This window comes from Serpula lacrymans, assembly GCF_000218685.1.
Source record: "Serpula lacrymans var. lacrymans S7.9 unplaced genomic scaffold SERLAscaffold_8, whole genome shotgun sequence".
NCBI lineage: Eukaryota > Fungi > Basidiomycota > Agaricomycetes > Boletales > Serpulaceae > Serpula > Serpula lacrymans.
In genome coordinates this window covers 706,836-732,930 of record NW_006763297.1, presented here as the reverse complement: position 1 = coordinate 732,930, position 26,095 = coordinate 706,836, and the positions used below count along the sequence as shown (strand labels likewise).

The 26,095-nt window shown below is 47.5% G+C and overlaps 12 protein-coding genes across 12 annotated transcripts; 8 read left to right on the top strand and 4 right to left on the bottom strand.

Moving 5' to 3' along the window:
- Window positions 1–96: 96 nt before the first annotated feature.
- Window positions 97–1,954, top strand: SERLADRAFT_469665 (uncharacterized protein; the record flags this gene model as incomplete). The annotated part of the gene is made up of 11 exons (XM_007319292.1): window positions 97–340; window positions 398–424; window positions 490–539; window positions 595–789; window positions 853–929; window positions 987–1,035; window positions 1,092–1,135; window positions 1,191–1,289; window positions 1,346–1,358; window positions 1,416–1,443; window positions 1,493–1,954. The coding sequence occupies 11 exons, from the start codon at window positions 111–113 to the stop codon at window positions 1,857–1,859; spliced, it is 1,179 nt and encodes a 392-aa protein (XP_007319354.1).
- Window positions 1,955–4,360: 2,406 nt separating this feature from the next.
- On the top strand, window positions 4,361–6,152 carry SERLADRAFT_469664 (uncharacterized protein; the record flags this gene model as incomplete). The annotated part of the gene is made up of 5 exons (XM_007319291.1): window positions 4,361–4,645; window positions 4,709–4,867; window positions 4,926–5,307; window positions 5,375–5,520; window positions 5,578–6,152. 5 exons carry the CDS (start codon window positions 4,361–4,363, stop codon window positions 5,611–5,613), a joined length of 1,008 nt encoding a protein of 335 aa, XP_007319353.1.
- Window positions 6,153–6,356: 204 nt separating this feature from the next.
- Window positions 6,357–8,210, bottom strand: SERLADRAFT_469661 (uncharacterized protein; the record flags this gene model as incomplete). The annotated part of the gene is made up of 6 exons (XM_007319290.1): window positions 6,357–6,669; window positions 6,773–7,388; window positions 7,449–7,552; window positions 7,620–7,800; window positions 7,853–7,890; window positions 7,940–8,210. The coding sequence occupies 5 exons, from the start codon at window positions 8,172–8,174 to the stop codon at window positions 6,780–6,782; spliced, it is 1,167 nt and encodes a 388-aa protein (XP_007319352.1).
- Window positions 8,211–8,330: 120 nt separating this feature from the next.
- SERLADRAFT_469660 (uncharacterized protein) lies at window positions 8,331–9,641 on the top strand (the record flags this gene model as incomplete). The annotated part of the gene is made up of 3 exons (XM_007319289.1): window positions 8,331–8,521; window positions 8,655–8,898; window positions 8,977–9,641. 3 exons carry the CDS (start codon window positions 8,394–8,396, stop codon window positions 9,388–9,390), a joined length of 786 nt encoding a protein of 261 aa, XP_007319351.1.
- Window positions 9,642–10,671: 1,030 nt separating this feature from the next.
- SERLADRAFT_469656 (uncharacterized protein) lies at window positions 10,672–11,800 on the top strand (the record flags this gene model as incomplete). The annotated part of the gene is made up of 3 exons (XM_007319288.1): window positions 10,672–10,784; window positions 10,832–11,419; window positions 11,480–11,800. One exon carries the CDS (start codon window positions 10,987–10,989, stop codon window positions 11,173–11,175), a length of 189 nt encoding a protein of 62 aa, XP_007319350.1.
- An 18-nt stretch (window positions 11,801–11,818) lies between these two features.
- Window positions 11,819–12,461, top strand: SERLADRAFT_469655 (uncharacterized protein; the record flags this gene model as incomplete). The annotated part of the gene is made up of 2 exons (XM_007319287.1): window positions 11,819–12,195; window positions 12,260–12,461. 2 exons carry the CDS (start codon window positions 11,825–11,827, stop codon window positions 12,375–12,377), a joined length of 489 nt encoding a protein of 162 aa, XP_007319349.1.
- Window positions 12,462–12,551: 90 nt separating this feature from the next.
- On the bottom strand, window positions 12,552–14,450 carry SERLADRAFT_469644 (uncharacterized protein; the record flags this gene model as incomplete). The annotated part of the gene is made up of 6 exons (XM_007319286.1): window positions 12,552–13,046; window positions 13,113–13,623; window positions 13,681–13,799; window positions 13,863–13,960; window positions 14,047–14,097; window positions 14,157–14,450. The coding sequence occupies 5 exons, from the start codon at window positions 14,284–14,286 to the stop codon at window positions 13,449–13,451; spliced, it is 573 nt and encodes a 190-aa protein (XP_007319348.1).
- Window positions 14,451–14,739: 289 nt separating this feature from the next.
- SERLADRAFT_438903 (uncharacterized protein) lies at window positions 14,740–15,276 on the top strand (the record flags this gene model as incomplete). Its single annotated transcript, XM_007319285.1, has 1 exon — window positions 14,740–15,276. The coding sequence occupies one exon, from the start codon at window positions 14,740–14,742 to the stop codon at window positions 15,274–15,276; it is 537 nt and encodes a 178-aa protein (XP_007319347.1).
- Window positions 15,277–15,329: 53 nt separating this feature from the next.
- Window positions 15,330–16,002, bottom strand: SERLADRAFT_469643 (uncharacterized protein; the record flags this gene model as incomplete). Its single annotated transcript, XM_007319284.1, has 4 exons — window positions 15,330–15,453; window positions 15,513–15,594; window positions 15,652–15,747; window positions 15,809–16,002. 4 exons carry the CDS (start codon window positions 15,872–15,874, stop codon window positions 15,422–15,424), a joined length of 276 nt encoding a protein of 91 aa, XP_007319346.1.
- Window positions 16,003–16,058: 56 nt separating this feature from the next.
- On the top strand, window positions 16,059–17,837 carry SERLADRAFT_469638 (uncharacterized protein; the record flags this gene model as incomplete). Its single annotated transcript, XM_007319283.1, has 8 exons — window positions 16,059–16,211; window positions 16,267–16,381; window positions 16,431–16,523; window positions 16,574–16,729; window positions 16,783–17,122; window positions 17,169–17,288; window positions 17,342–17,407; window positions 17,465–17,837. The coding sequence occupies 7 exons, from the start codon at window positions 16,278–16,280 to the stop codon at window positions 17,738–17,740; spliced, it is 1,155 nt and encodes a 384-aa protein (XP_007319345.1).
- Window positions 17,838–19,670: 1,833 nt separating this feature from the next.
- On the top strand, window positions 19,671–21,350 carry SERLADRAFT_469633 (uncharacterized protein; the record flags this gene model as incomplete). Its single annotated transcript, XM_007319282.1, has 6 exons — window positions 19,671–19,952; window positions 20,002–20,127; window positions 20,185–20,459; window positions 20,575–20,842; window positions 20,916–21,118; window positions 21,186–21,350. 3 exons carry the CDS (start codon window positions 20,603–20,605, stop codon window positions 21,193–21,195), a joined length of 453 nt encoding a protein of 150 aa, XP_007319344.1.
- Window positions 21,351–21,760: 410 nt separating this feature from the next.
- Window positions 21,761–25,556, bottom strand: SERLADRAFT_449925 (uncharacterized protein; the record flags this gene model as incomplete). The annotated part of the gene is made up of 20 exons (XM_007319281.1): window positions 21,761–21,975; window positions 22,035–22,109; window positions 22,172–22,294; window positions 22,350–22,492; window positions 22,547–22,693; window positions 22,752–22,810; window positions 22,871–22,941; window positions 22,999–23,074; window positions 23,128–23,162; window positions 23,220–23,463; window positions 23,527–23,618; window positions 23,672–23,814; window positions 23,948–23,954; window positions 24,003–24,137; window positions 24,200–24,271; window positions 24,326–24,502; window positions 24,559–25,065; window positions 25,113–25,117; window positions 25,185–25,293; window positions 25,347–25,556. 20 exons carry the CDS (start codon window positions 25,533–25,535, stop codon window positions 21,847–21,849), a joined length of 2,538 nt encoding a protein of 845 aa, XP_007319343.1.
- Between the last annotated feature and the right edge of the window lie 539 nt (window positions 25,557–26,095).

The window sequence follows — 26,095 nt, the reverse complement described above, 5'->3', positions numbered from 1 at the left end:
TAGGCACATGAGTCTGTAAGATGAAGGTAGTTACCCAAATAGGAAAACTCTATGGACTGAGCTGATGAATCACATGCCGCCTTGCCCGGGTCAGACACGACACCGACTTCATGCACAGGCTTTCACTCAAGCTACTATATCAGTCAGCAAGCTCAAAGGCTCTGCACTTTCCAAGGACGTTATCTTTTACAAGCAAACGTATAAGCCAGCCCTGTCTTGGGCGTAATCATCCATACTTCAAAGTTTACCCTTTCGGCACTCATCAAGTCACTGCGTTTTCGAGCTGTGCGCCTGTTAGAATGATATCAACACCATTGACGGAGATATGTGGGGTTCGAGTGTGAGTCGAGTCGCCTTCGTCTTCCGGAGCATGCTGATTTATGTTCGCTCTGTTCAGGCCGGTCGTGCAAGGTGGAATGCAGTGGTATGTTGGATTCCGTACTCAATCACTACCTTGAAGGTGAAAATTTAACTATTTCATGAGCACAGGGTTGGCAAGCCTGAGCTAGTAGCAGCTGTATCAAATGCTGGTGGACTAGGTTCGTCACCTTTCTTATTTCTCTCTCTTGTATCTGCCTGCTCAGGCTACACCAGGCATTATTACTGCTCTCACCCAACCAAATCCCGATGCACTCCGTGTTGCTATTCGCGAAACGCGCAAGTCAACGGATAAGCCGTTTGGCGTTAACATCACCCTGTTACCGAGCATCAATCCCCCGGATTACGAAGGATATGCTCGGGCTGCTGTGGAAGAGGGTGTTAAGATTTTCGAGACGGCTGGCAACAGTCGTAAGTCGAATGTTGCGCCCCAAGAAGCGTGCTAAAACTAATTAACCTCTGTGCCTTATACAGCTGGAAAGCTAATCAAATATTTCAAGTCAGAAGGATGTATTGTTATACATAAGTGTACCACTATTCGGCACGCAAAGGTATGATGTTTGCTGGTTCTGTGGTAACACACTTAGAAGCTGGTGTTGTCTTGTTAGTCTGCAGAGCGACTAGGCGTGGATATACTTAGCATCGACGGATTTGAATGTTTGTTGTTTCTCTTTGCTCGAGCTGTATAAATTCTAACAGCTTGTCTGTAACAGGTGCTGGACATCCAGGTGAAGATGATATAGGCGGTGTTGTTCTGGTAAGTTCTGCACCATGCGCTCACTGCATCTCGATTGATGTTATGTGTACTTCAGCTGGCAAGAGCAGCACAAGAACTCAAAATACCATATATCGCTTCTGGAGGTTTTGCAGATGGCCGAGGATTGGTTTCTGCACTCGCGTTAGGGGCTGCTGTGAGTTACATCAATTGTTCAGTAATCTCAATCTTCTTACCTGCGATGCCGCGAAGGGTGTGAATATGGGTAGGTAATATGCTTGCTATTTATGAGTATGACTATAATGCTGTACTTTACTTTTAGGAACGCGCTTCATGTGCACAGTTGAGAGGTATGTATCTCTAGACGCCTTTTGCATGCTGACTTTAACGTCACTTCAGCCCAATACACCAGAACATCAAAGAGAAGATAGTGGCGTCGACTGAACAAGACACCGTACATATATTCCGTACGCTTCGAAACACGGCTCGTGTATTCAAGAATAGCGTCTCTGAGCAAGTAGTTGCACTCGAACGCAGGCCTGGTGGTGCAAAGTTCGAGGATCTGCGTGAGCTTGTGTCAGGCGCGCGTGGAAGGGTGGTGTACGAGAACGGTGACCCTGAGTATGGGATCTGGAGTGCGGGTATTTCTGTCGGTTTGATCAGGGATATACCTTCGTGTCAAGAGCTCGTGGCGAGGATTGAAAAAGAGGCGGAGGAGGTGATTGCTGGGATGAGCCGGTCTGTGAAGGTGTCCTCGAAACTCTAATTAGGCTGGGTGTGGGCAAGGATAAATGTCTGAAAGAACAGTAGTCTGGATACTCTATTGTACTATGTACTTGAATGTTATTTTACTGGATCTAAGCGAAAGAGCCGTCGCGTCTGGTGGCGGTGTGAGGGTAATGAGCACGTGACCGCGTCTCTGCCTCGTGTTCGAAAATCCAACGACGACAAAGAAATCCGTGTTCCACTTTTTCGTTCTCGTCGTCGCCAACGTTCTACTCGACGCCTTTTCTTTCTTGTCCAGCATATTTACATATCTCGTCGTCGTTTCGCTTTGTGACCACGCTCTGCCCAGCAAAATTGCAGTCAGTTCTTTCCAGTGTAGCCAATTCCACCCTCTATGATTTCCTCCACCTCGCCCATCCACCGCGACCATCTTTCGCCACCGCATACACCGCCCACGCGCACTTTCGACACACAGAATACACGCCAGGCATCGACAACGCCCTCAGATGACTCGCTCATCGAGCTTTCCTTTGATTACGAACTGGACTCGGCTGGGAACTATGTTCGCATATCCAAAGGCTCTTCAAGATCCAACAATTCAAGTCCACCCACGCCTCATGAATTGCTATCAGATACTCACAAGCCATCTATCTCTCCACCAGCTCACCAAGACTTGTATGCGCCCAATCCCAAACCGCCCTCGCCTGTATCACTCAATTCACCAGGTCCAGCTAGGCGCAACTCTCTGTCACGCTCCGAGAGCGCTTATCCTGTTCTCGTAAACACTGGCGAGCACCAGCGCCCACAGTCTCTTAGCACCGCAGCACAACCGTCCTCACACAGGTCTTTCCAGCGTGTGGCTTCAGGCCCCGCCGTTGTTACTCCAGCATCCTCTTCCCTCCGTGCACCCTTGTCTAATGGTCTCCGCGGCACGGGTCGCAAACTCGGCAGGCCACAGCGAGTCACAATTGAAGAGTACAGAGAGATGGAGGAAAAGAACAGACAGCAAAAAGAGGAGCTCCTGCGCGCCCAGAGCGAGTGGGAGATGCGTGCGCAAGAGGAGAAAGAGAATCTCGTGGGCTCTTCTGAAGGAACAGACGGTATGCTCTCTGACGCTGGTGCGAACCCGAAGCGAACTTCGCCGAGGCTGTCCAGTCGATCAGCTTCTGTTGGCTTAATTGAGACTCGAGCAATGTCCGGTTTACCTATGCGCGCGTATTCTTCAAATTCAAGTGTTCCCAAACCATTGCAAGTTCCTGGCAGGCAGATTCTCCCAGGCCCAAACCGCGCAGGGAGAATATTGATGGGTGTGAAGTATGGAGCGAATAACGGTTTTGATAAAATCAATGAGGTAGAGGGAGACGTAAACGACGTCGATTACGCAGGAGAAGAAACTGATACTGGTAAGTATAATGTCGCGAATTCTATAAGGGCGCGGATCCTTGCATATGCTGACCCCCTGTGGCTTTAGGCCCAGACGAACCTCCATCGTCTGCAAATGGTATTTCACGCCATCGTAGCTATGTGCCTCCTCCACCGTCACTCTCACAACCAGGTCACACTCGACCACGGCGGTCAGCCAGCCTTAGTGATGCTTCTGGTTAGGAACAGTTCTCAGTTCTTCAACGTTTATCCTTATTAACTATTGTGCATAGCTGATGACCGTTTATCACCGGTCACCCAACTTCCAAGTCAGTATAGTTCGCGACCAGGCTCCAGCTTGGGCATGAATCCTTCCCGCTCGAGGAGAACTACTATAGAACAAGAAGGTACGTCTGCCATCGAATATACACATTTCTCTTACTCATTTCATGATATTTCATACAGAATACGCGAGAAGAGCCGAAGAAGCGGCAGAAGCGGACAGTACGTATATTTCAAACATTATTTTTCTCTGTAGGTTTACCCTTCCGATCTCACAGGACGGTCCCATCATGAAGAAGCTCAACCCCCACAAACTTCTCTTTCACGCCCCCAGTCACGTCAATCGCCTTCTCCAACACACATGAACCACCTACGCCCCCCACATACACATCAGCGGCGTGATTCTGATACTGTCCGCACAATAGCGCAGAACCAGAATTCAATGCCAGCCACGTCATCCTCACCTACTGTCGTAGAGCTCCCTGCTCGCGTCTCTCCCTCTGGAAGACAATTTCCTCTGCTCGCTCACAGACGAAGTCCGACCGCGCCTGATCCACCGACAACGAGCGGAATGTTGGCTCCGCCACCTGGAATGGGTATTGCAAAGAGCGGAAAGACATGGGCTTCTGGGGACGAGAAAGATAGAGTTGAGAGTGAGTCTGAAGCAAAGGTTGCATCTATCCCCCAACGAGCGGCGAAGCAACAGGTTCAAGCACCATCTGCTCCCGTGCAAGCTTCTGTTCCTGCACCTGTCAGAAACCACAACATATATGTGAGTCTCAAGCAAACTTTTATCAGTACTATCCTCCTGATATTTGTGTGGTGTAGGTGAACAAGAAGGTGTATGCACGACTCGACCTCATTGGAAAGGGTGGATCCTCACGAGTGTATCGCGTGATGAACAGCTCGAATGAGATCTATGCCATCAAACGCGTTTCTCTGGACAAGACGGACGCGGAGACGATGAGTGGATACATGAATGAGATCGGGCTTTTGAAGCGTTTGGATGGCAATAATCGTATCATTCAGTTGTTTGATAGTGAGGTGAAAGCGGGCCCTGGAGGCACGAAGGGACACCTAATGCTCGTTATGGAGTGTGGAGAGATTGATCTCGCCAAGTTGCTGCAGGAGCAGCAGAAGGAACCAATGAATATGGTGTGGATTTCATATTATTGGCAACAGGTGGGTACATTTTCCAGACTTGTTCTTATCCTGGAATTTGTGTGTTTAATTGTGCGTCCCTAGATGCTGCAAGCTGTGCACGTTATACACGAGGAGAAGATTGTTCATTCCGATCTTAAACCAGCCAATTTTGTTCTTGTTCGAGGGCAACTCAAATTGATCGACTTCGGGATCGCCAATGCCATAGCGAATGATACGACAAATATCCAACGAGATCATCAGGTATTTACTTTTACATTCTTCTTGATGTTCCTTTTGACGATCGATACTCCTATCTCAGATTGGTACCGTGAACTATATGAGCCCAGAAGCCATTGAACTACCAGACGGTATGCGTCGGCTCAAGGTTGGCCGTCCAAGTGACGTGTGGTCATTAGGATGCATACTTTACCAAATGGTTTATGGACAGCCACCTTTCCAGCATCTATCTGTATACCAAAAAATGAAGGCCATTCCGGATCTTGCATACACGATCGAGTTCCCGGAGTACGCTATTCCCACCGTGGTGACCAAGACGGGGGAAAAGAAGAAATTGGAGGGGTTGAAGAGAAGGGTGAGAGAAGATATCATTGAAGGGATGAAAAGTTGCTTGGTGCGAAATCCAAAGGAGAGGGCGACTATTCCAGAATTGATGGAACAAGACTGGTTGGCTTTGAAAGAGCGTGAGTGTCCTATTATCTCTTTGGTTAGCGGGTATAGAAGACGTCGTGCTTATCTTGATCTCGATAGCGGAACCAAAGCCTATCAAAGAGCGCCTTGCACATGATGAAACTATCATCAACCCATATTATATGCGTCAACTGCTGCAATATGGCATCAAGCTCGGTCAGCAAGGGACGGCTATGGATCCTGAGGAGCTACTTCGTGAAGCCGAGGTTGGTGCTTTGCTTCGTTCTCACAGGTCACTTACTGATCGGATTTGGGTGATACAGCGTTTAGTCGCAGAGCTCAAAGCAATTGAGTCATGATGCATCCTTTCTCTGGTCTGATCGCCTTCCACGCCGACTATTGTACTATTCCAATCCACACGATAATTTACGCACCAACTATGACACTATGCCCTCGCTTGGGATTATGAACGTGCACTCCATGAGTGTAACGTTGTATGCGAAGTGTATGTAAGCTTGTCTGTCTATGCATGTAATTTTCATTTATTAGAATTCGTTTGAATTTCTTATGGATTCAATCCTCATTCTCCTGCTTCACGCTTTTAGTGCCAACGCACATCATTCTCTCTCTACTTTCAGTCGTCCTAGTCGCTTTCGTCAATCGCAGCTTTTTTTCTTCTGTCAATCCCTCACTTTTTTATTATTTTATCTCACATCTTCTCTTTTCACTCATTCTTCAACCTGCTATTTGATGTCCTAGCTAGTTACACTGGACCCTGCATCTCTCTCCTTTCAAAAAGCCTTTCTATACTCTTTTTATCTATTGTTGGTTTTGACCTACAGTATATGGTATCGCTGGCATCACTATCCTGCATGAATTCAAACCGCATTATCAAATCTGGTACCTCTTTGAATCATTGAAATTTGTGGATAAGCCAAGGATCCTCGTGTTGCCTGTAAGATTCCAAGCAAATACTATAGCTAGTATAGTAGCTATTGATCGAAGGAGAGTTCTCTACGAAGCTGCTGTCAAAGATCTGAATCCCTGTCCTCCCTCCCAGTGGGGCCTAGTCTCTAACTGTTCAGCGCTCAGCATCAATCGTGTTTTGTGCATTTCCAGGGTTGATCAACTCTATTATGTACAAGCAAGCTAGAGCATGGTACACAAGATGGGCATCTGGGGCGTGGTATAGGTACACATGAGAAAAGGCGTTAGAATAATAAAATCGAGGTTGTATCATTTATACTATTCAAATGAAAAATAAAAAAAAGCAAGATAGCAAAAAAGTTGTTGTGTTAGTTAATTTTTCTCTTTTTTTTATTTGATGAAGAATAGGAAATGCGCATGGTGAATAGGATGAACAGCGGTATGGATTTCCTTTCCGAATAGATAGGGGGGGAGAAAGATATTAAAAACTAAAAGATGGAATTAGATTGACGACGGACGAGAACACGAAGAAGAGCGAGTCGACACAAAAACAAAGGTGGAATATCAAGTTCAAGTGTCGAGAAAACCCACCACCCATTTATCTACCTCTCGGGAAATCATCGTATTCGACCTGCGACTCCACGGTGACCTGAACCCCATACGGGCGCGGCGACTCGACTCTTATCTCTGGGTCTTCACCGACGATGGGCAAGATCATCCCGCCCTTGACGGCCTCCTGCTCGCCTACGCTTTCCTTGCCATCGCCCTCCCAGGGAATGCCTTTGCTTCCGATGTCGCCACCGCCAGATATGCCGCCGAGGTTCAAGGTATGTGCACCGTGATGGTTGTTGCTGATCGAGCGAGAGGCGGCGGTGGATGAGGAGGCGCCTGAGAAGTGCGAGCCCATGAACGATCCACCGTCGACGAGCGATCCGCGCACGGAGAGAATGATACGCATGGTCATGGTGGTGGTGAGCACGGCCGCCATGGAGGTCACGATGGTCTTGATGGGGTCTTCGAGGGTGACTACAGGAGTTGTCGTGGACAAGGGTGGGGTGGGGGGCATGACAAAGTAGAAGAGCATGTTGGCAAGGTTGACGAGGAGGATGGCGCCGTAGAGGTTGAGGCCGTCTCGGAGCATGAGTTTCCAGAGGCTGAGAGGCTTGGATTCGAGAGACGCCCATGATTTACGAGCGGCGAATACAAACTGTGGGAAGGTAACGTGTGTTAGACGGGGATGACAACGGCGTTAAAGAAGAAAACATACAGAAGCAGCATATAATAATGTGGGAGCGAGCCAATAGATACCAACCCAACTATGACTGCCAATAGGGCCTGCGATACAGCCCTGACCTACATCGAGTTTAACAGCTATACAGCAAGGAAAGATCAGATGTGAGGCTATGCACCAGGTACCACGAAAGCGCGAAAGACTTACAGCGGTAGAAGCCACAGCAAATAGCGGTGACGACAACTTGAACGGCGAAGAGGCCCCAGAGGGTTGCACGAACCTTGCTGTTCTGATCGTAAATTGCGCTGATGCGGATGACGTGCACTGCAGACGTTACAGCGATGAGGATAGCGGTACATATAGGTTCAAACGGCCAGAATTGTTTGCACTTGAATGAAGAGGTAAGCAATGGTTAGAATAAATGAACGTATGAGACGTACTGTCGACTGTGAAGCCGTTGTGCTGAAGAACAGAACACCTGCAATAAGATGAGCATAACAGTGTCACCAAGGGTGAAAAGGACTTGCCTGTTGGAATGAAGTCGATGAGTACGAACCACTGGAGGAAGTAATACATCCATTTGAGAGCAGGCCAGCCTTTTGTTATTCTCCAAAGCTTGTATGATCGCGGTGTGAGGACAAGAGTGTCCCAGGCGAGAACGGTGAGGGTGCAGACATAGAAGTACTTGTGGGCAGAGAGATGGGGGGGAAGGTCGAGATACGCTGGCAAGGGGATTGTTGTGCTGTTGCTGTTGCTCGTCATTGTCGCCGTCGACGAGAGGGAAAGCGCCAGGGAGGATAGAGAAAGGCTGGCGACTGTGTATATAATAAAAACCAGCGAGAGGCGGTACACGATCCCTCGATTATGTAATCCTGATATGGAGATCTGTCAATCTGACTTCCTGGGGTCCTCGCTCTCACCCGTTTCTCTCACCCATTCCTCTACTGGTCGTCACAGACTCGGCAACGCACAGCGACCACCATGTCCTCCTCGTCGTCCCCAACGTCCCCGACACCCTCCTCTCCAACCCAGTCCCCCACTCCATCCTCATCCTCGTCGTCCAACACCGACAGCGGCCAGCCCGGTACAACGTCCTCAACACTATATCTGTGCGTACTGCCATGACGTTTGATCCCATCCACACATTGATCCTATCCATTTCCCGCTGCATTTTTGGCTTGGTGTGCCGTTACTACCCGTATATTCCATCTTTGCATCAAACCACATGGGTGTCGACCTCAGCTTCACTTTCCTCGCAACTCTCTTCGTCCTCCTTCTCATATCCAGCGCCATCATCCTCCGCTCCTTTGTTCTAAGACGCAGATTCCGTCGCCGTGTCGAGGAGGCCATCGCTGCCGGCATATATATTGATGTTGCTCCCCGCGCTGCTGCTGGTTCCCGCACCTTTAGGGTCCTGGGTGAGAAACCCAAGTTCTACGAGACCTGGATCACCCCTACCAATAACCAGAAATGGGACGGTCTTATGGTACGCTTCACCACCCTTCAAGGGGCTATGATAATTCTATTGAATAAGACAAAACTAAGATTTTTTCTGTCCCATTAGCCCATATCGGCTCAAATAGCACCTACAAAACCAAGCAGACCAGACAAGCAATTCAGTTTCCTCCCTGCCTCCACTACTACCAATGCCATTACCACTACCCCAGATTCGCCGCCTAGGACGTTCCTTGGTCGCTCCCTCCGTAACCCGTTCACACGCGCTCCACCCTCACCTCCCACACCTCCACCTGTTTCGAGTCCAGTCGTCGAGGAGCAGGAAGAGCGCATTGCCGTATCCGTGCTAATATCCATGCCGTCTGCGTCGCGTTCGATTACGGCGCCTTCGCAGAGCTACAAAGGCAAGGCCAGAAGCTCGTGGGAGCCTCATCGCGAAGATGGCGAAATGCCTGATGTCATCCTCGGTGTTGCAGAGCTTCCATACTCGAGGCCGTCTTCTGCACACGAGGCTCCATCATAGTGCATAGTGTGCTTGTAGGGTTGCGAACCTGCTATGGATTTCTGCCTCTTAGAGAGGTTATGGCGTGGATGGCCCTCCCATTTTCATACAAGCCCTCGCCATCTTACCCTGTTCTTGTACCGGAATCATCATCTTGTGTCATCTACGCCCTTGGATATGTATTTTGCGAACACTTTTATATGGTGGCCTTTTTGATCCTGTCTCCACTTTAGACATCCTGTACTTCTTATCAATTATACTGTATTGCCTTTATTCACTTGAAAATAATTATGTGATGTGATGCTTGCTTGTCGCGTCGTGCAAATGAACTTATCCGGATCCTTGACTGCAAAGAAATGACATGGCAATACTACTAGTTATGCGCGCGAAGACAGATCCCGGTCGAAAAAAGCTTAGTTTGAGCTTAGAGTGGTAAGGTCCAATTAAACTCAAAAGTTCGGACATTTACAAAATTAGCCTTAAGGGCGGTTATGATCTTGGGATTTAGGTAAGTGCTATACCTATTCTGCGGAACTGCTGTAAGTGGCGATGTTGAGTAGAATATCATGATGACTTGCGGCATAGGGTATGCACAACCACATATCTCAGTTGATTAAACAGAGATATACTCACACCCTAAAACATCCAAAATAGACGAAGCTACTCACCCTGGAACCTCCGACCTTTTTCCAGTGAAGAGGATTACAGAGATTGAGAACGTGCAAGTGGTTTACCCAAGGTCTTGCCTGTGTTCATATACGTTCATAGATAGTGGCGAATGACGGTACTGGGCGTGTAAACAGGGGCGGTGTGTGAGTGTTGCTTGTTGACGCTGAATCGCTGATGCTAGATATCATGGAGTTCGAGGTTCTGAGGCTGCGGATGGATGCACTGGCATTGTGCAGCCATTGATATGGCATTTGATCCTAGAATGAACAGGAAATGGAATGAGATGGGATCATAGCAGAGCACTAGAAGTGGATCGAAAGCTTGATGAAAACTCACGTTATGGTCAAACATAGTATCCAGATAGCAGCCTGAGATAAGTCACCGTCAGTGGGAGCCCTGTCCAGTACGTCGTGGCATTAGCTTGGCTGCAGTAAATGAGCGCTAACAGCGTTTGATCAACCATGGCTGTCATTATAATAGCGGGCTCAAAAAGTAGGTGGACAGGTCAGATGGCGGTGCAGGTCAGGAATATCCTTTCGCGGAAGCAAAATGTGAATATGTTCCAGTGGCGTGTCTGGGGTCCTTGCACTTCACAGCACTATTCCCTCCTCGTGTCTGTTTGCTTAGCGGGCCAGTAGCGCCCAATCTTTTTCGTATCATCACCATCCAGTGCTTGTCTGGATGGGAGACGTTTATAGCATCGGTAAGTAAACGACATCACTGGCAGCTGCATGAGAGTTTTGAAGGTATGATATTGCACGACTATAATTGCATTGACTCATCACTCGTGAAGTTCCATAGGGCGTCTCCGAGTTTCAGCTACAGTTTGAACAAATTGCTGTTGCTCCAGACATGTCTGGTATGCGCTGAAAATCACAACGTGCAATCTCCAACACATGCCAGACTTGTGCGATAATTTGCGGTAAACAAGATACCACCGGGATCGCCATGACAATAGCATCCAGCGCTCAAACGTTCGAGGCCCGTAACGCAGAGCGCTCGCGATATCCCTGTAAGGCCCGTAACTGCATCGACATGATTGCCATTACACTCGTGCGTTTTGGTACCATGTCAGCACACATATTCCTTCAACCCACTGCGTTGAAACTCGTGAATGTCAATGGTGTAGATCATTGAATTAGGGGCGGGACAGTGGCGACGTGGCCCCTGACCAGTTGATACTTTCTCCCCTGCAAGGTTCGAGAGGTAACAAGTGGAGCCATTTCAAACTTGCCGACAAGTTACCCATGCAATAAGTCAAAGAGTACGACTCCAATACAAAACTTGGACAAGTCGTGATTGATCACAGGGCTGTCAGGGCCGCAATCAACGTTTTGACGCCTTTCTTTGATCAAACTGATAACTGCCGGGAACCGAACACGTACGTTCTATTTTCTGTGCTACCAAGCCCTACAGGTCTTCTGCTGACTTGCACAGTCAGTTGCTTGTGGATTCCACAGCACTACGGCTTCTGGGTTCTTAAGCTCATGATGCATGCATGAGGACCGCAGTTTATTATATTATCATTGCCGCACTAATGCTGCGTCTGACGTGACGTAACTCGCTCATCTGACCCAATGTTTCGTAGTGAGTCGCTGCGCTCGCTATCTTCACGATAACAAAGTAGTAGCAAGTGTTGATGATTTAAAGTTGGATGTCAATTTCGAATCGGACTGTGATACTCCTGTACGCATACCCCACTGTCGCATCGTAGTCTCTTAGCTGCAAGCTCAACAAAATGTTCACCACCGAGCGTCTCATACTTCGCCCGTTCAAAGACTCGGACATGGACGATATCCTTCAACTCTGGAACGATCCTTTGGTATTACCATCGGCGACGTCTGATACCGTCGTTCCTCACTCCCCCAAATTCAAAGACGTCCTCAGAGAAACATTCGAAAAAGCCGCCATATGGGTGATCATCACACTAAAAGAGACGGGCGAGTTCATGGGGTACAGCTGCATTCACATCATCATGCCCAAGAACCGGAATGGGATGTTTGGGGTATGCCTGTTACCGCAGTATTGGGACAAGGGCTATGGGACGGAGGCAAGCAAGTTTGTGGTGGATCACTCGTTTAGGTGGTTGAATTTGCACCGGGTGTCGTTGGATGTACATGGGGATAATCCGCGTGCTATTGCGGTTTATCAGAAACTGTGAGTACTTCGTCCTTGCTTTTTAGGTTTGGATGGGGTTGATGGTGACGCATGTTTGGAATAGCGGCTTTGTTGTAGAAGGACGGATACGAGAGGCGGTTTGGAAGGACAATGTATGGGTAGATAATTTGAGCATGGGCGTACTTCGAACTGAATGGGCTGCTCAACACTGGAAGAAATGATGGATGCTTATCTTATCTTACTGTCGCACTAATGCTTCGCTTGACGTTACGTAATACCGATCTGACTCGACTTTCGTATCAATATATGGGCTGACTAAGGGAGACTAGTCTAATGGTGAGTCAGTGCAGTGCTCGGTAACAAAGTAGAAATTGTTGATGATTTAAAGTCACGGTGGGATGTTCGTTTTCAAATGAACTTACCCCCTGTACGCGTACCCCGCGATTACATCGTAGACTTTGACTCAATAACATGTTCACCACCGAACGTCTCATACTCCGCCCGTTCAAAGAATCGGACATGGATGATATTCTTCAGCTCTGGAATGACCCTTTAGTGTTACCATCTTTTACGTCTGATGCCTTCGTTCCTCAGTCCCCAAAACATAAAGAAACCATCAGGGAAACAGGCGAGAAAGCCGCCATGTGGGTGATCATCACCCTCAAAGAGACGGGCGAGTTCATGGGGTACAGCTGCGTCGACACGCCCACTCCCCAGAACCACCATGGGATGCTTGGTATATGCCTGTCTTCGCGGTATTGGGACAAGGGCTACGGGACGGAGGCCGTCAAGTTCGTGGTGGATCATTCGTTTAGGTGGTTGAATTTGCACCGGATGTCGTTGAATGTCCATGGGGATAATCCGCGTGCTGTTACCGTTTATCAGAAAGTGTAAGCATTTTGTTTCGTCCCCACCTCTTGTTTCGGACGATTGATGGTGATGGACGTTTGAATCAGTGGTTTTGTCGTGGAAGGACGGGCACGAGAGGCAGTTTGGAAGGACAATGGATGGGTAGATATTTTGGGTATGGGCGTACTTCGAACTGAGTGGGCTACTCAACACTGGAAGAAATGAGTCACGAAGACATCCAGAAGACGTCTTGCGCGAAGTATATGATTGAATGAATGGTTGTGCAAAAAGGTTACAGACAGGACATGATACAGTAAACGTCCGATAGGTTACATGATGCGCAGGACACAAATACAGTTAATCCTGTATCGGGAAAAAAAAAAAAAGAAAACATGGAAAAGATAGGGGCTAGAAAGCATGGTCCACGAACACACATGCCCACTTCACGCAGACATAGCCTCGGCAACAGCACCGAGGTGTTCTCTGCTGTCAGAAGTGGGTGGGTCGTCAGGTTGGTTTGCTGCTTTAGACTTCTGGTCTTCTTCCGTGAACTTATCGAGCCATTTCAGGACGAACTTTGCGTGGGCGCTATAGTTCATGGTAGCATCCAGAGCATCACTGTAATGACCGTGTAGTTAACATTCTGAGTGCAATGATCAGCATAGTTTTGCTTACCGTACAACACCATTCTTGTCGATGACGAAGGTCGTTCGTGCGTCTGTGAGGCCAAGCATACCCCTGCCGATATGGTATGCTTTGTGCGCCTCTCGTTTCTCGTCGCTCAGTACAGGAAACTGCCAAATGAGCCATAGATGAATGACGACCATCGATGATTTAACGATATTAAAAATACTAACATTTAACTTTTGTCTCTCGACGAATTCCTTCTGTTTGCTGACAGGGTCCGGACTGACGCCAATGACTTCCACATGCGAGCGCTTAAACACCTCCTTTTCTGTATAGTCAGAAACGAACCACATGCACGAAACTCTGATAAGAGTCTCGTTCCCGCTGAAAAGAAAATAGAAAAAAACGCCATACCAGCTAACGCATCGCGGAATTGACACGCCTCGCGGGTGCATCCATATGACCCTGACGTAACTCATTCGTGAGCCCTGTGAACGAACAATGTGGTATAAAACAAACGTTACCTGACTCTGGGTAGAAAAAGAGGGCGATGGGAGCACCGGTGGTGCCGGGTGTCAAATTGAAGGTTTCACCGTTCGAGTCTGGGATGGAGAACGATGGAGCGGGTGTGCCAACAAGGGGATGAGGGGCCATGTCAATAATGGACAGAAAGAAATACACGGGCTTTCAGGTTAGCAAGTAGCAAGAGAGCGTCTCGGATGTCTGCGCTCTGCGACAGTTGGTGGTGAGAAATGGCTCAGGCAAGGTAGCAGCGGTATAGGAGCCTTTATATAGCCCACGTTGCTCATTGGCCCCGTGGAGATGATCGAGTCGCACACATCATAGCTACGACTACGCAGGAACAAGGTCACGGTCACCTCTTTGAATATCTATATTCTTTTTGATTAGTGGCTTTATGGACTCTCTATCAGATATCCGAGAATTTCTGATAACTCGCGACTTATATATGAAGGCGGCGGCGTAGTGCTAAAATTGACAGACACCAAGACAAGATCGGCGATATTCCGTGTGCTTGGCTCGTTGAACGTTCTCTTGATAGCGCGAATCAGCGCATGGTGAAGTATCAAGTCGATCTGTTACGGCAGTATGGAACGTGATGGTGAAGGAGAAAGAGATCATCGCAGTGTTCGATCGGTTTTACCCATTGGGTACGTGAGACGATTGAGTGGAAGGATGGGGGCGAACTCGAATAGCATCTGCAATGCTGGGTCTCCTCGTACCGGCCAGACGTCCGGCACGATGGAGGAAGAAAGCCTGAGACTGATTTGCCGGGTTCCACGAAGAACTACGCCTGAGAAAAGGCATTGGTCACAAATTCTGATTTTGATGAGCGTGCAAGATCAGAAAATGACAGCTTCGAAGACTTATGGTGTTATCAGACAAACTGAAAAAGATATATACGTCAATGCTGCGCCTGGAAGTTCAAACGGTGCTCCCAGGACATTTAGAATGTGTGTCGGCACCAGCCGCAGGAACGTGTCAAGGAACTCAACGTGCCAAACGCCTAAATGCCGAGGAAATGAGGGCACGAGTAATGGGTTCCTTCACTTCTGTAATGACAAGGGAGAGAACATCGGGGCCCTGGAGATCAGGATTATCGCCGGTCAAAGGTCGGGGATTTAATGAACAAGAGAAAGAATTGCAGACATTGTCGAGGTGTGAGATAAGGGGCTTATAGACGTCACAACGAGGAAAGTGGGGAATTGATGATGGTACCTCGATAGCATGGAACACAGTAAATTAAGAGTAATTGGTGTAAATAGTCCGTTCAATGTTTCCCAGGCTGAGAACCCATCGCGTCTGTAAATAACACGCGTAAGACTCTGCCAAAAGGGCTAAAAAGGTTTTAAAGAGCTCACCAGCATTCAACTCGGCAAAACGCGCTCCTACCCGTTCAGAATGCTTCAAGAACTTGTCTGCACAATTCATGACACATTGCTCCTGTAGTTATGGCTAAATTAAGGCAAAGGTCCTGTTAGTTGGTGTATGAAAAGTTACCTCTTTTGAAGATAGGGCTTTGCTGGTAAAATCACTACAACATGAGTTGAAACATCTCTCGACGACGCTGGAGTACATTCGCATAAAGTCTTGCATCTATGTGACGACACGAATGAGCGAAAGATGACACAAAACGCATGAACGACGGGTTAAGCACCTGTTTTTTTTCGATGACTTTTGTCATGTGGGCCTGTTCCGCCGAGTTGAATTGTGAGAAATCCATAGTTGTGGGCGTTAAAGGGAAGAATGGACAGAAAGAAAAAAAAATACGGTTGCGGTAGAGGTCTTGGAAGAAATTCTAAAGAGTTGAAGCCATCCGCAAAAGGTCGGCACGTGAATCGTGGCGTGGGCAAAGTAATTTATGATCGCCTTTCGTTCGTATTTGCGATGTGACTCAACTGCATCTGAAAAGTGATCATCTTTCAAGGTTTTTAGTCCTTGACATAAAATTCCTCCCTTTCTCACAGATTCCTGTGAGGTGATATAGCAGCCGTATATATATACGTCCTAATTTGATCCAGGTTCTTTTTGTTATATAGCCTGTCACAAGTACGAACAAAAATGTAAGTCTCCCCCTTAACATTACTCCACACACCACCTTACCGTCCTATCCAGTAGATTATACCATGTCTATACCTTTCAAAGACGCGCTCCAGAAGCTCGAAAACCGACGTGTCAAGTCTACTAGGCCGTTGATACCACCGCAGATTCTCCAGGAAGACTTACCTCTGTACGTTCCTTCTTCATCTTGCTGTGACAGGCTTTTAAATTATATCAAGGACCCTTTTGGCTGCCCATACTGTCCTGGAAGGACGATGTGCTACTGAAAACATCCTCAGGGGAGACGACGACCGTCTCATGGTGGTCGTTGGGTTCGTTGTTTTATTTTTCTTCTGGTTTATTCTAAAGCAGAATTCAATAGACCTTGTTCAGTTCACAATGTAGAAGCTGCCATTGAGTATGCAAAGATACTTAAAGACTATGCGGATCAAGCCAAAGAGGACTTGCATATCGTTATGCGCGTCTACTTTGAAAAACCGCGGACAACTTTGGGATGGAAGGGCTTGATCAACGATCCGTAAGTAATACGTATATCCGACTTCGTCCTCTTCGCTAACAGGGTGGTTTTAGTGACATGAACGGGAGTTTCCAAATCAACAAAGGACTCCGTATGGCCCGGACGTTGCTATTGGATATTGCGAAGATGGGTTTACCCGCAGGATGCGAATTCCTCGATACCATCTCTCCTCAATACACTGCCGATTTGGTCTCATGGGGCGCGATCGGCGCGCGAACCACTGAATCACAAGTCCATCGAGAACTCACGTCAGCACTCTCGATGCCAACTGGCTTCAAGAATTCAACGGATGGAACCGTTGGGATTGCGGTTGACGCATGTCGAGCTGCTCGCAGCGGCCATGTCTTCCTCAGCGTCGGTAAAGAAGGCCTCAGCAGCATTGTCGAGACAGAGGTGGGTATCTTGGGACTCCATTAGGAGATATCTAAAATGTGTGCAGGGTAACCCTGATGTGCATGTCATCCTTCGAGGAGGAGCTAAAGGGCCAAACTACGCCGCGGAATATGTCCGCGAGTGCGGAGAAAAGCTAACCAAGGCAGGCCTTGCTTGTAAGATCATGGTATGTTTATGGCCATCAATTCCCCATATGATGGTATTCATCTATTTTCACAGGTTGATTGCAGTCACGGAAACAGCCAGAAGCAACACCGAAAACAGGTAGAAGTTGTGGAGGACATCGTAAGAATTTCCAAAAGCCTATAGCGCAGATTAACACCGCTTATCTATTTCTCTCAGGCTCAGCAATTGGAGTCCGGTGACACATCGTCCCACATTATGGGGGTGATGATTGAGTCCAACTTGGTGGAAGGTCGTCAAGATATTCCCCCAGCTGGACCTGCAGGCCTCAAATACGGCCAGTCTGTCACAGATGCCTGTATTTCGTGGGAGATGACTGTTCCATCATTGGATCGTCTACGCGAGGCTGTTCGTAACCGTAGGCAGCTTGTTAAGAGAGAAGCAAAAGGCCTGGACGCCAATGGTGTTAAGGCTAATGGTGCGAATGGTCACTAGATGTGACCTCGCAGTTCACCCAATCACCCAACAATCTGTATTTGTGTCGTAGATGTAATTTATATGGAATATATGAGTACCTGAGAGAGAGTTGATCTTATCTACACGCGAGCGCTTGAGTGATGTCTAGACCTTCCATTTACTGCAGCCGACTTTTTATAGCATTCCGTCAACGTTTCGATGGTGTGCTGTTCCGCAGCTGTGTGGAGTCTAGCATAAATTTTAGTGGCTAGTTGAGCCCGCCACCGAACCATGACAGGAAATGTACGTACAAGCGCTCAACTGTCAGGCTGTGCCATTCAGCGGTGTGTTCGTCGCGTTGTCTTTGGACTAGACTTGGAGCGCCAGGACGCCCTTTCGCGTTGTGTGGACTATGGTAATACCAAACCTGCATTTTTATTTTGCTGCAGCACGCTATCGCTGTTCTCAGCGCCGTTTTCTACTCGCGGTAAGTGCTTTCGCCTGGCCAACCCCGCGGTACTCACACCGGTATACATGTGCAGGTTGCGCTCGTTTTCTTCTGGCTAATAGCAGAAAGTCTGCAAGGCGAAGATACGCGCAATTCGTGGACATACTCCGATATCCACCTTCGTTTGGCCCTGGTCGAAGCCATCAAACTCAGTGCTTGCCTCGGATGCTATATCTGGCGCAGGAGGCGTGCCCATCTGCGCTCAGATTCGTACAGTACCATCCCATTGGAAGAACACATCCACGGTGCAGACGCGTTCTCAGATGACCTCAGACTCTCACCCGAGGCAGAGCTGGAGTTTCCCGGTGCCAGGAGCACTCGCTCTGGTTGGCTGCTATTGTATCCCAGTCCATCCACGAACTTCTTAAGCATGTGCACCGTGCGATCGATGCTGACTATTCTCGGCATTGCCGTGTTACATGTTCTTCGTTCCTATGTTGTGCGTTCGAGGACGTCTTTCCTCGGTGTCCTTCCTTACCTTTTCTCATAGGCATCCAGGACCAGAGATATTGCCGACCACCTGGCTTTGAACCTAGTAATCCCCGCGGCAACTCTGTGTTCGCTCGTGGTCCTACGCGTTTTCTTTTACCAAGCATTTTCCTCACACCACCTTCATGCTGTCCTTCTGCAGGTACGTGTGTAGTGAGAGTTGAGATGAAACCTTGGAACGTGTTCGCTGATTGTACTGCTAGTTGTCCGGTTTATTTATAGCCAAGGTAGGTTTCTGGTATCCAATCACTATCTCATTCTGACCCAATATGCGGACGTATGAAGGGAGGGTTAATCAGCATCAATCCTCCACCATCACACTCTACATTGATTGCTTCGATTTTTTGTGACGCAACGACATTCACTTTGATAGACTTGGTTGGTCCCTTTCATTCTTACTCTGAGTGGTGAGCGTGGTATCTAATATTCCTTCTTAGCTTTATAGATCACACCAGCATTCACTCCTCATTCTTAATACCATTCTCTTTGCATTTGGCATTTTCTTACACGCATTCACCTATGTTTGTTATTCTCTTTTCTTTGCTCCAACCACTGCAATCCATGCTGGCCTTTCCATTGCCGCTCTGATACTTCCAGTCGCCGAAGCAGGGCGAGACATAGCTGCTTTGCTTGTCATATTCTGTGCGTCAGATTTATCTATCCACTGTGACCATGAAAGCTGGCTGATATAAGTAGATAATGACGCGGTGATGGAGGGAGTGCTTGTTTCTTTTGCAGCTGCTCTTTCTCTCTTGATAAGGATTGAAATCATAAAGCATTTCCCCTTTGATGTTTTAGCAGGCTGTCTGATTGTCTGCGTTGCACTATTCACCTACATCTCAAATACGCCACAAAAGACAGACGAGAAGACTGAGCCAAAGTCGGAGGAGAATCAGGTATGTGAACTTTTTGATGAACTATAGAGTGGATAATTAAGTTCTTTAGGCAATGCCTGGTCGCCGAACTATCGGTGCAACTGTAACATTCTGCGTGGCTATCGCCTACACTGTCTTTGTCGTGCTCCACGAAAAGTTTCCGTCCCTGCAAAGTGCATCCGTATCCTCCATAGAACCAATAAACGTATCCATCGAGCAAACAAGTTGTCACCGGAGGCCCCTTCCATCCATATCGTATTTCGAGCCGCGGACATATCACAACTTCGATAACGTCTTGTTAATCGTCTTCTTCAGTCATGCACGCTATAATGGTAATCTAGACTTCTACAAGGAGGTATACTCGGAATTTTTTCCTAATGTAGGCGTTCAACAGCTCGTATTTTTGATATACTTAATGTACACCCCAGATTATCTTCATTGGCCCAGCAAGTAGAGAAGATGCCGGTTTCTCGCATTCTTATGATGTTCTCGTGGATTCCTACCAGTCCGACGAAGACCTCAGTGATCCATCATTCTACAAGATGGCTGGAAGGGTATTTGTCATTTATCGCCTAGAATTCTATGCCCTGCTCATTCTGTTTATTACTTAGATGGCGCATCACATGTTATACACAGCCATGAAGGAGCATGATTGTTATGATGGCTATCTCTGGGCGCCGTTCGATACACTTCTCAACATCCCTCGCCTGCAACAGTTCGATCAAAACTACTTTTGGTACCATTCGCCGTGGGCGCAGTATGTTCCTAACCCGGCTCAACCAGATGCAAAGGCGAGCCAACACGCTCCTTCGGCCATACTATCTCCAGACCCTTTTCTCAACCTCACCGAAACCTGGAGAGGGTGGCAATATGATTGGTGGTAAGTCTACTGCTTTATCAGCTGCTACGCCAGCTCACTTTTTTATTATTACTACAGGTGGGGGTGAGTGTACTTTTGTCCCGATGGTGGAGAGTGGCTTTTTTAATCTTATTCGCTACAGAGACCCGCATGTCGGCGTTCATGTCTGTATGGAGGCTTTCCTGAAAGTACCTTTTCAGATGAGGAAACGCCTCGAACTTTTTACTGATGGCGTCACCCGGTTTATTGGCGGTTCTGCAGATACACTTTATATCCCAGGCCGTCATCGCCAGAATTTCCTAGACGTTCTTGGGCTATTCCTAGAGACCGATTGTTTTCTTGAGATAGCAACGCCTACCGCGGTCCATCTAGTGGTGCCATTAGACGAGCCAATACTATACGTTGATCATGTGAGTGCAAAGTACAGCCTTTGATATTCCCTGTTGCCTAATGGTGGAATTGTTGGGGGTCCTGCTATGTTAGTGGTGGATATTCCAGCCACCTTTCAATGCTTCTTTTGTTCGACAGAAGTGGGAGGAAGGGTACGAAGTAGACACATTCCATACGTTCCATTGGGGTGATGTCGATACCGATGGTGTGTGGACGGGAAATCATGGACATGTTGACGATGTGCGGCATCTTCTGGCGGAGTCTGGTATCAGACAAGGTGTCGATTTCAACGTGAGGTGAGTTTATCTCTTATATCATTTTTTATCTTTTGAATCAAAATTGAACAGTGTTTGAATGACATAGCTCGTTGTAAAATTCGGGATGCTTCCTGTTTCTACTATATATATAGTGACGATGAAGATCACCGCTTGTCTCTGTACTCGATTATCCGCGAAGAAGGAAAAAGATCGCCTGCGCGCTTCGATAGATATTGTGATATACTTCTTGCAATCCAATTCATTGTAGAAAACAAAGGTAGTATATTCTCAGGGAATGTTTGCGCCAACGTATCGGGCCATCGTCACTGAAATTCGCCTTCATGAGTTTTCTTTCATGCCTTGCACCGGCAGCTATCAATTACGCTGAAAATCAAGGTCAGAACAATCTGCGCATGAATAAAAGCTGGAAATGTACGGAAATCCTCATTGAGGAATCAGAAACCTTGGAATGCACCTTGGCTGATTTCCGATTTCCTTGCAATCTTTATGATGTTCTACTCACAGCGCTGTGCGAATGAACATAGTACTATAGGTCCACTCTACACCTTCCGTTATCTAGTTTGCTGATCCATGTCGTGCCATCTGCCCACCACTATAACTATAACGTAGCACACGAAAACCGAAAGATCGTCAAAGCAAGACCATTCCTTAGTTATATCCTGGATTCCAACAGTGTACAATTTATGCAAGTATAAAGTATGATGAGATACATAGTAGCAAGAAAGCAGCAAACTTGAAGAGTAGTTTTATGATTTAGTAGGGTTCAAAAACAAGGTGTCATTATCCGCCACTCCGAGTAAAAAACGCTGGAATACGGATTTGCCCCTGCGGAGGTTTGATAATGAGATACGTTCATTCGGTAAATGGGCTTGGTCCTATATTTATATTTTGTTGTCGTGAGTATTCGAAGTATGACAGCAATAAAGACACTGACTGTGCTCTGTCCAAGGGGTAAGTGGAGAGCCTGGCACCCAAATTCTCTCTCCAAGTAGGGTATTGACGGGATCGACTAAGTATGCGTTAACTCTCTGTTAATATGGAACGCTCAAAGGAAAGAAAACGGAGACGTACCCCTCCCTCTCGGATTCGTAGAGGATCAACACCCCACTCGTCTCGTACGGCCGCTTCGAGGGTTTGGAACCATGGATCGTCGAGATTGCCGAGCCACCAGTCAGCAGTGTGGTTAACATTGACCTGTCTCTGATGTTTAACGTAGTAGAGATGGAAGGTAAAAAAAATGGGCACTGACGTCGAATTCATTGGGTGAGTTTAGCTTTTGGAATGACGTTTTCAAGTGGTCTACCAGGGAATTTGCGATAGATTGTAAATCTTGATCGGGGACAACGCGAAGGGATAGCTGAGTCTTGACTTTTCCGGGAATGACGGTGGAATCTGGTGGAAACGCTCAGTATTTGAGATAGTACGTTCAGCTTTAGGGAAATTCACTCTTTGGCCCAGAAACTTCAATATTGTGTACCGTCAAAGAAGGCTCGCGCCATCGGGAGGACAGGGATGAACCAGGCCGCTGAGTGACTTGCGATAATAAGTCGTACAATTTCTCTTCTTCTTCTGTTAATGGCCGCACATCGTCGTCTTGGTTCAATAAAATGTGAGATGGGGCACTTCCATCGGAGGGAGTAAAAATACTAACAAAACCGAGGAATGTTCACCTTTCGTTCGCTATCGGTCAAGGTGGCCAATACGTTTATCCTGTAGATAACGATTCTATAAATGAAGCTATGATAGTATGATAACATTAGATAAACGCACATGTCCATCATAGGCTCCGCTGCAGCACCTCCTTCAACACCAGAGTGAAGGTCAGGAGAATTGCTGGAAATCTAGTAAGAAGACAAATATGAGTCATTTACGTCTTTCCTACTAGAATCTCTACTGACTTCGACAGAACAGTGGACAACCCCTCGCAAGCCGTAGGTTATACATGGAGGGTAGTCTGTGATCCATGTAGAGTTACTTCCCGAGACGCATTAGCATTACATTGGAAACGATACAGGAAAAAAAGATACCTTAGGATGATCACATCAACGTCCCCAATCAAGTTCTGTATTGTCATTAGCAAGTCGGTTTTCCATAAACGAGCAAAGTGAAGGGGGGGCACCTTATATTTCTTGACAGCATCCACAAAGCCCCTACTACCCGTTTCTTCCTCGCCCTCAATCAACATGGTCAAATCGACACCCAATGAGCGTTTCCCAAGTAGCTCAGCTGCTGCACAAGCCACAGCCAAGATCGGACCTTTGTTGTCTGTGACACCTCGGCCATATAGATATCCATTGCGACCAGTTACAGTGAAAGGGTCCGAGTTCCAGCCTTCGCTAGGGGCTGATATAACGTCGTAGTGCCTGGCGTATGAAAAGTGAGATATGAATCATGAAAATGTTGGATTGCCTTTGTTTCCCACTTACCCGTAGAACAGAATACGTGGTTTACGGTGTTTCGTTTGCGTACCTTGGAACTTGGCCAAGACTAAGGGATTACCACCTTCGTACGTAGACAACTAAAATGCAGATGAGAAACTCGTCAGAAGTCGCAGAGTCATCATGGTCTTACAAGAGTGGACTCGGCACCAAGCTGATGCAAGCATTTTTTCAGCCATATAGCCGCCTGTCGACAATCTTCACGATGGGCCGATTCACAGCTTACACTAGGGATGGAAACAAACATCGATAGCGCATATGTCATGGTTTCAGATTCTGCGATGAAATATTACGTCAAGGACAGAATGAATGCAGCTTGAAAGGAGCGTGCCTTGTACGCCTGGGGACTCCGAAAATAGTGCGTTGATATCTTGGGAAATGGCGTTCACCTTCTTTGGTGGGACGATACTCCATACCTATGGGCTAGATCAACACAATGTTGTGCAGAAGATCTAAGATCCTACATTGATCATGCCATCGTTAGCTCCTGATAGCAGGAAAAAGCTTTTTGACCCTTTCGAACGTGTGACGATCGAAGAAAGGACTATCCCATCGTGAGCTCGCCACGACGCTGTACAATCAAATGAAAGAGACCAGCGCTAAAAAGTAACCAAAAACAAGTGAGAAACCATGCCAGTCAACGGTAGACGTTCGCAGTAACCTGTATTTGACCATTTGCGGAACAAGTATAGAGATCAGATTGCATGAGAGATAGCGACAGGACATCCACATTCTGGAAGAGCCAGATCTCATTATCAAGCAACAAGGGAAATGGAAAAGACCGGACCTCTTGAACGATAATCGTCCTGACTAGTGTTTTTGTTTCTAGATCCCAGATCTTCACATAGCCATCTTGACACCCTGCATAGATGGTCTCTTCGCGAGCTGCAAGTGATAAAACAGCACCATCACAGCAATCAAAAGTGTGCGTCAAAGTCGGGCCTGCAGGTCCACATTTCCACAGCTATACGTAGGGCGATCAATGATATGGGATCAATTGACTTCAAGTTGGTGACAGACCTTGACAGTTTCATCTCCGCTTCCTGTCACGAGCTGGATGTCAACATTCTCTGGTGATATGACGTCGTCGCATCCTTCCCTATTCGATGGCAAGAGTGCCATGCAGTAGATGTATCCGAAATGAGCCGAATCGACGACGTTTCGGGCGGGGATGTTGAGAGAGGCGCGGGGAGCTGGAACAGACAGGGTTGGAACGCCGTCACCCGAAGTAGAAGGTGTCATCGAAGGGCTGCCATTTGACGCGAAGATGTCTGCGGGACGATGTTGGTACTGGGGATAGCTGTCGAAGAATTTGTGGGCTTTGCGGGAAGGCGTTGAGGTTCCTGAGCCGTAAGAGTCGAAGAATTGCTCTCGACTGAAATCAAACCATTGGAGCGACGTGTTTTGACAGCCTATGTAAAGGGTCTGTAGGGACGAGCACCAGACGAGAGAGAAGAGATCGCCTGCTCCAGTTTCTAGATATGGGTGAAGGACGTAGATGGGTAACAGAGTGATGGTTGACCAGACCTAAGATCAGCAATTAAGGATAAGGTGGAATGGTGCAATAGTAACACATACTCTGACGGTACTATCACCTAATGAGACTATGAGACAACGACGTGTTAATGTATATGAATGTTGCGCACCTGAGGAGCTGAACAGCCATTTTTTATCTTGCGCATATTCCAGTGCCAATATGCTACCTGTGTGTCCCCTGAGCGTGGCTTTGAGTGTAAAGGATTCCTTGTCCCAAACCTAGTAGGGGAGATCAGCCTGGTTCTGACGGACGGGGCCTCAAATAGACTGACTGAGATATTGTGACATTGGGTTCCGATGAAGATGTGATCACGATCAGCAGCCAAGCTGAGCACCGAGTTGTTGCGATCACTGAGGGAATGCAAGAGATGTGGATGGGGGGCGGTGGAGGGCAAGCTGCGACTGAGAGAAGCTGTAGGTTGGGGGAGAGAGAGAGCAAATAAGGTATCGAGGGCAGACATGGCAGAATAAAGGCGTACGGTGAGGAACTGTAGGAGACAAAGACATTTCCTATAAGGCGGAACTGAGGATTTGCTGTGTGCTGATGGACGTAACGAGGTCTCCTCGAGGCGGCGTTCGTGTCCAGGCAGCGCGCCTGTCACGGCTCTTTCATTCTTACTTCTCAGATCAACGCTAAAGGTACCATTCTTTGCTCTTGCAGAGCCTTTGTCATCTAACACTATCTCACAGCGGTGTTTACTACATCTCGTTACTGTCAACCCCAAGTAAATATTACAGCCCAGGGCAAAGCTTTAAGCTTCAAACTTCGTATTTCACCACCAAGTATCCATCTTCACAGTTTCAGGCTATTCAGGACGTCCAATCAGAATCGTTATGGCGTCAGAAAAAGCAATCCTTGCAAAAAATAAGGCAGGCTGACGTGTCTTGCTCGTGATCGCAATGTCGCCCTTACCGTCGTTTCGTAGGGCAACACGGCGTTCAAAGTTGGCGACTATCCCACCGCAATCGGTCACTACACCTCTGCTATTCTTGCAGATAGCACTGATCCTACGTTTCCTCT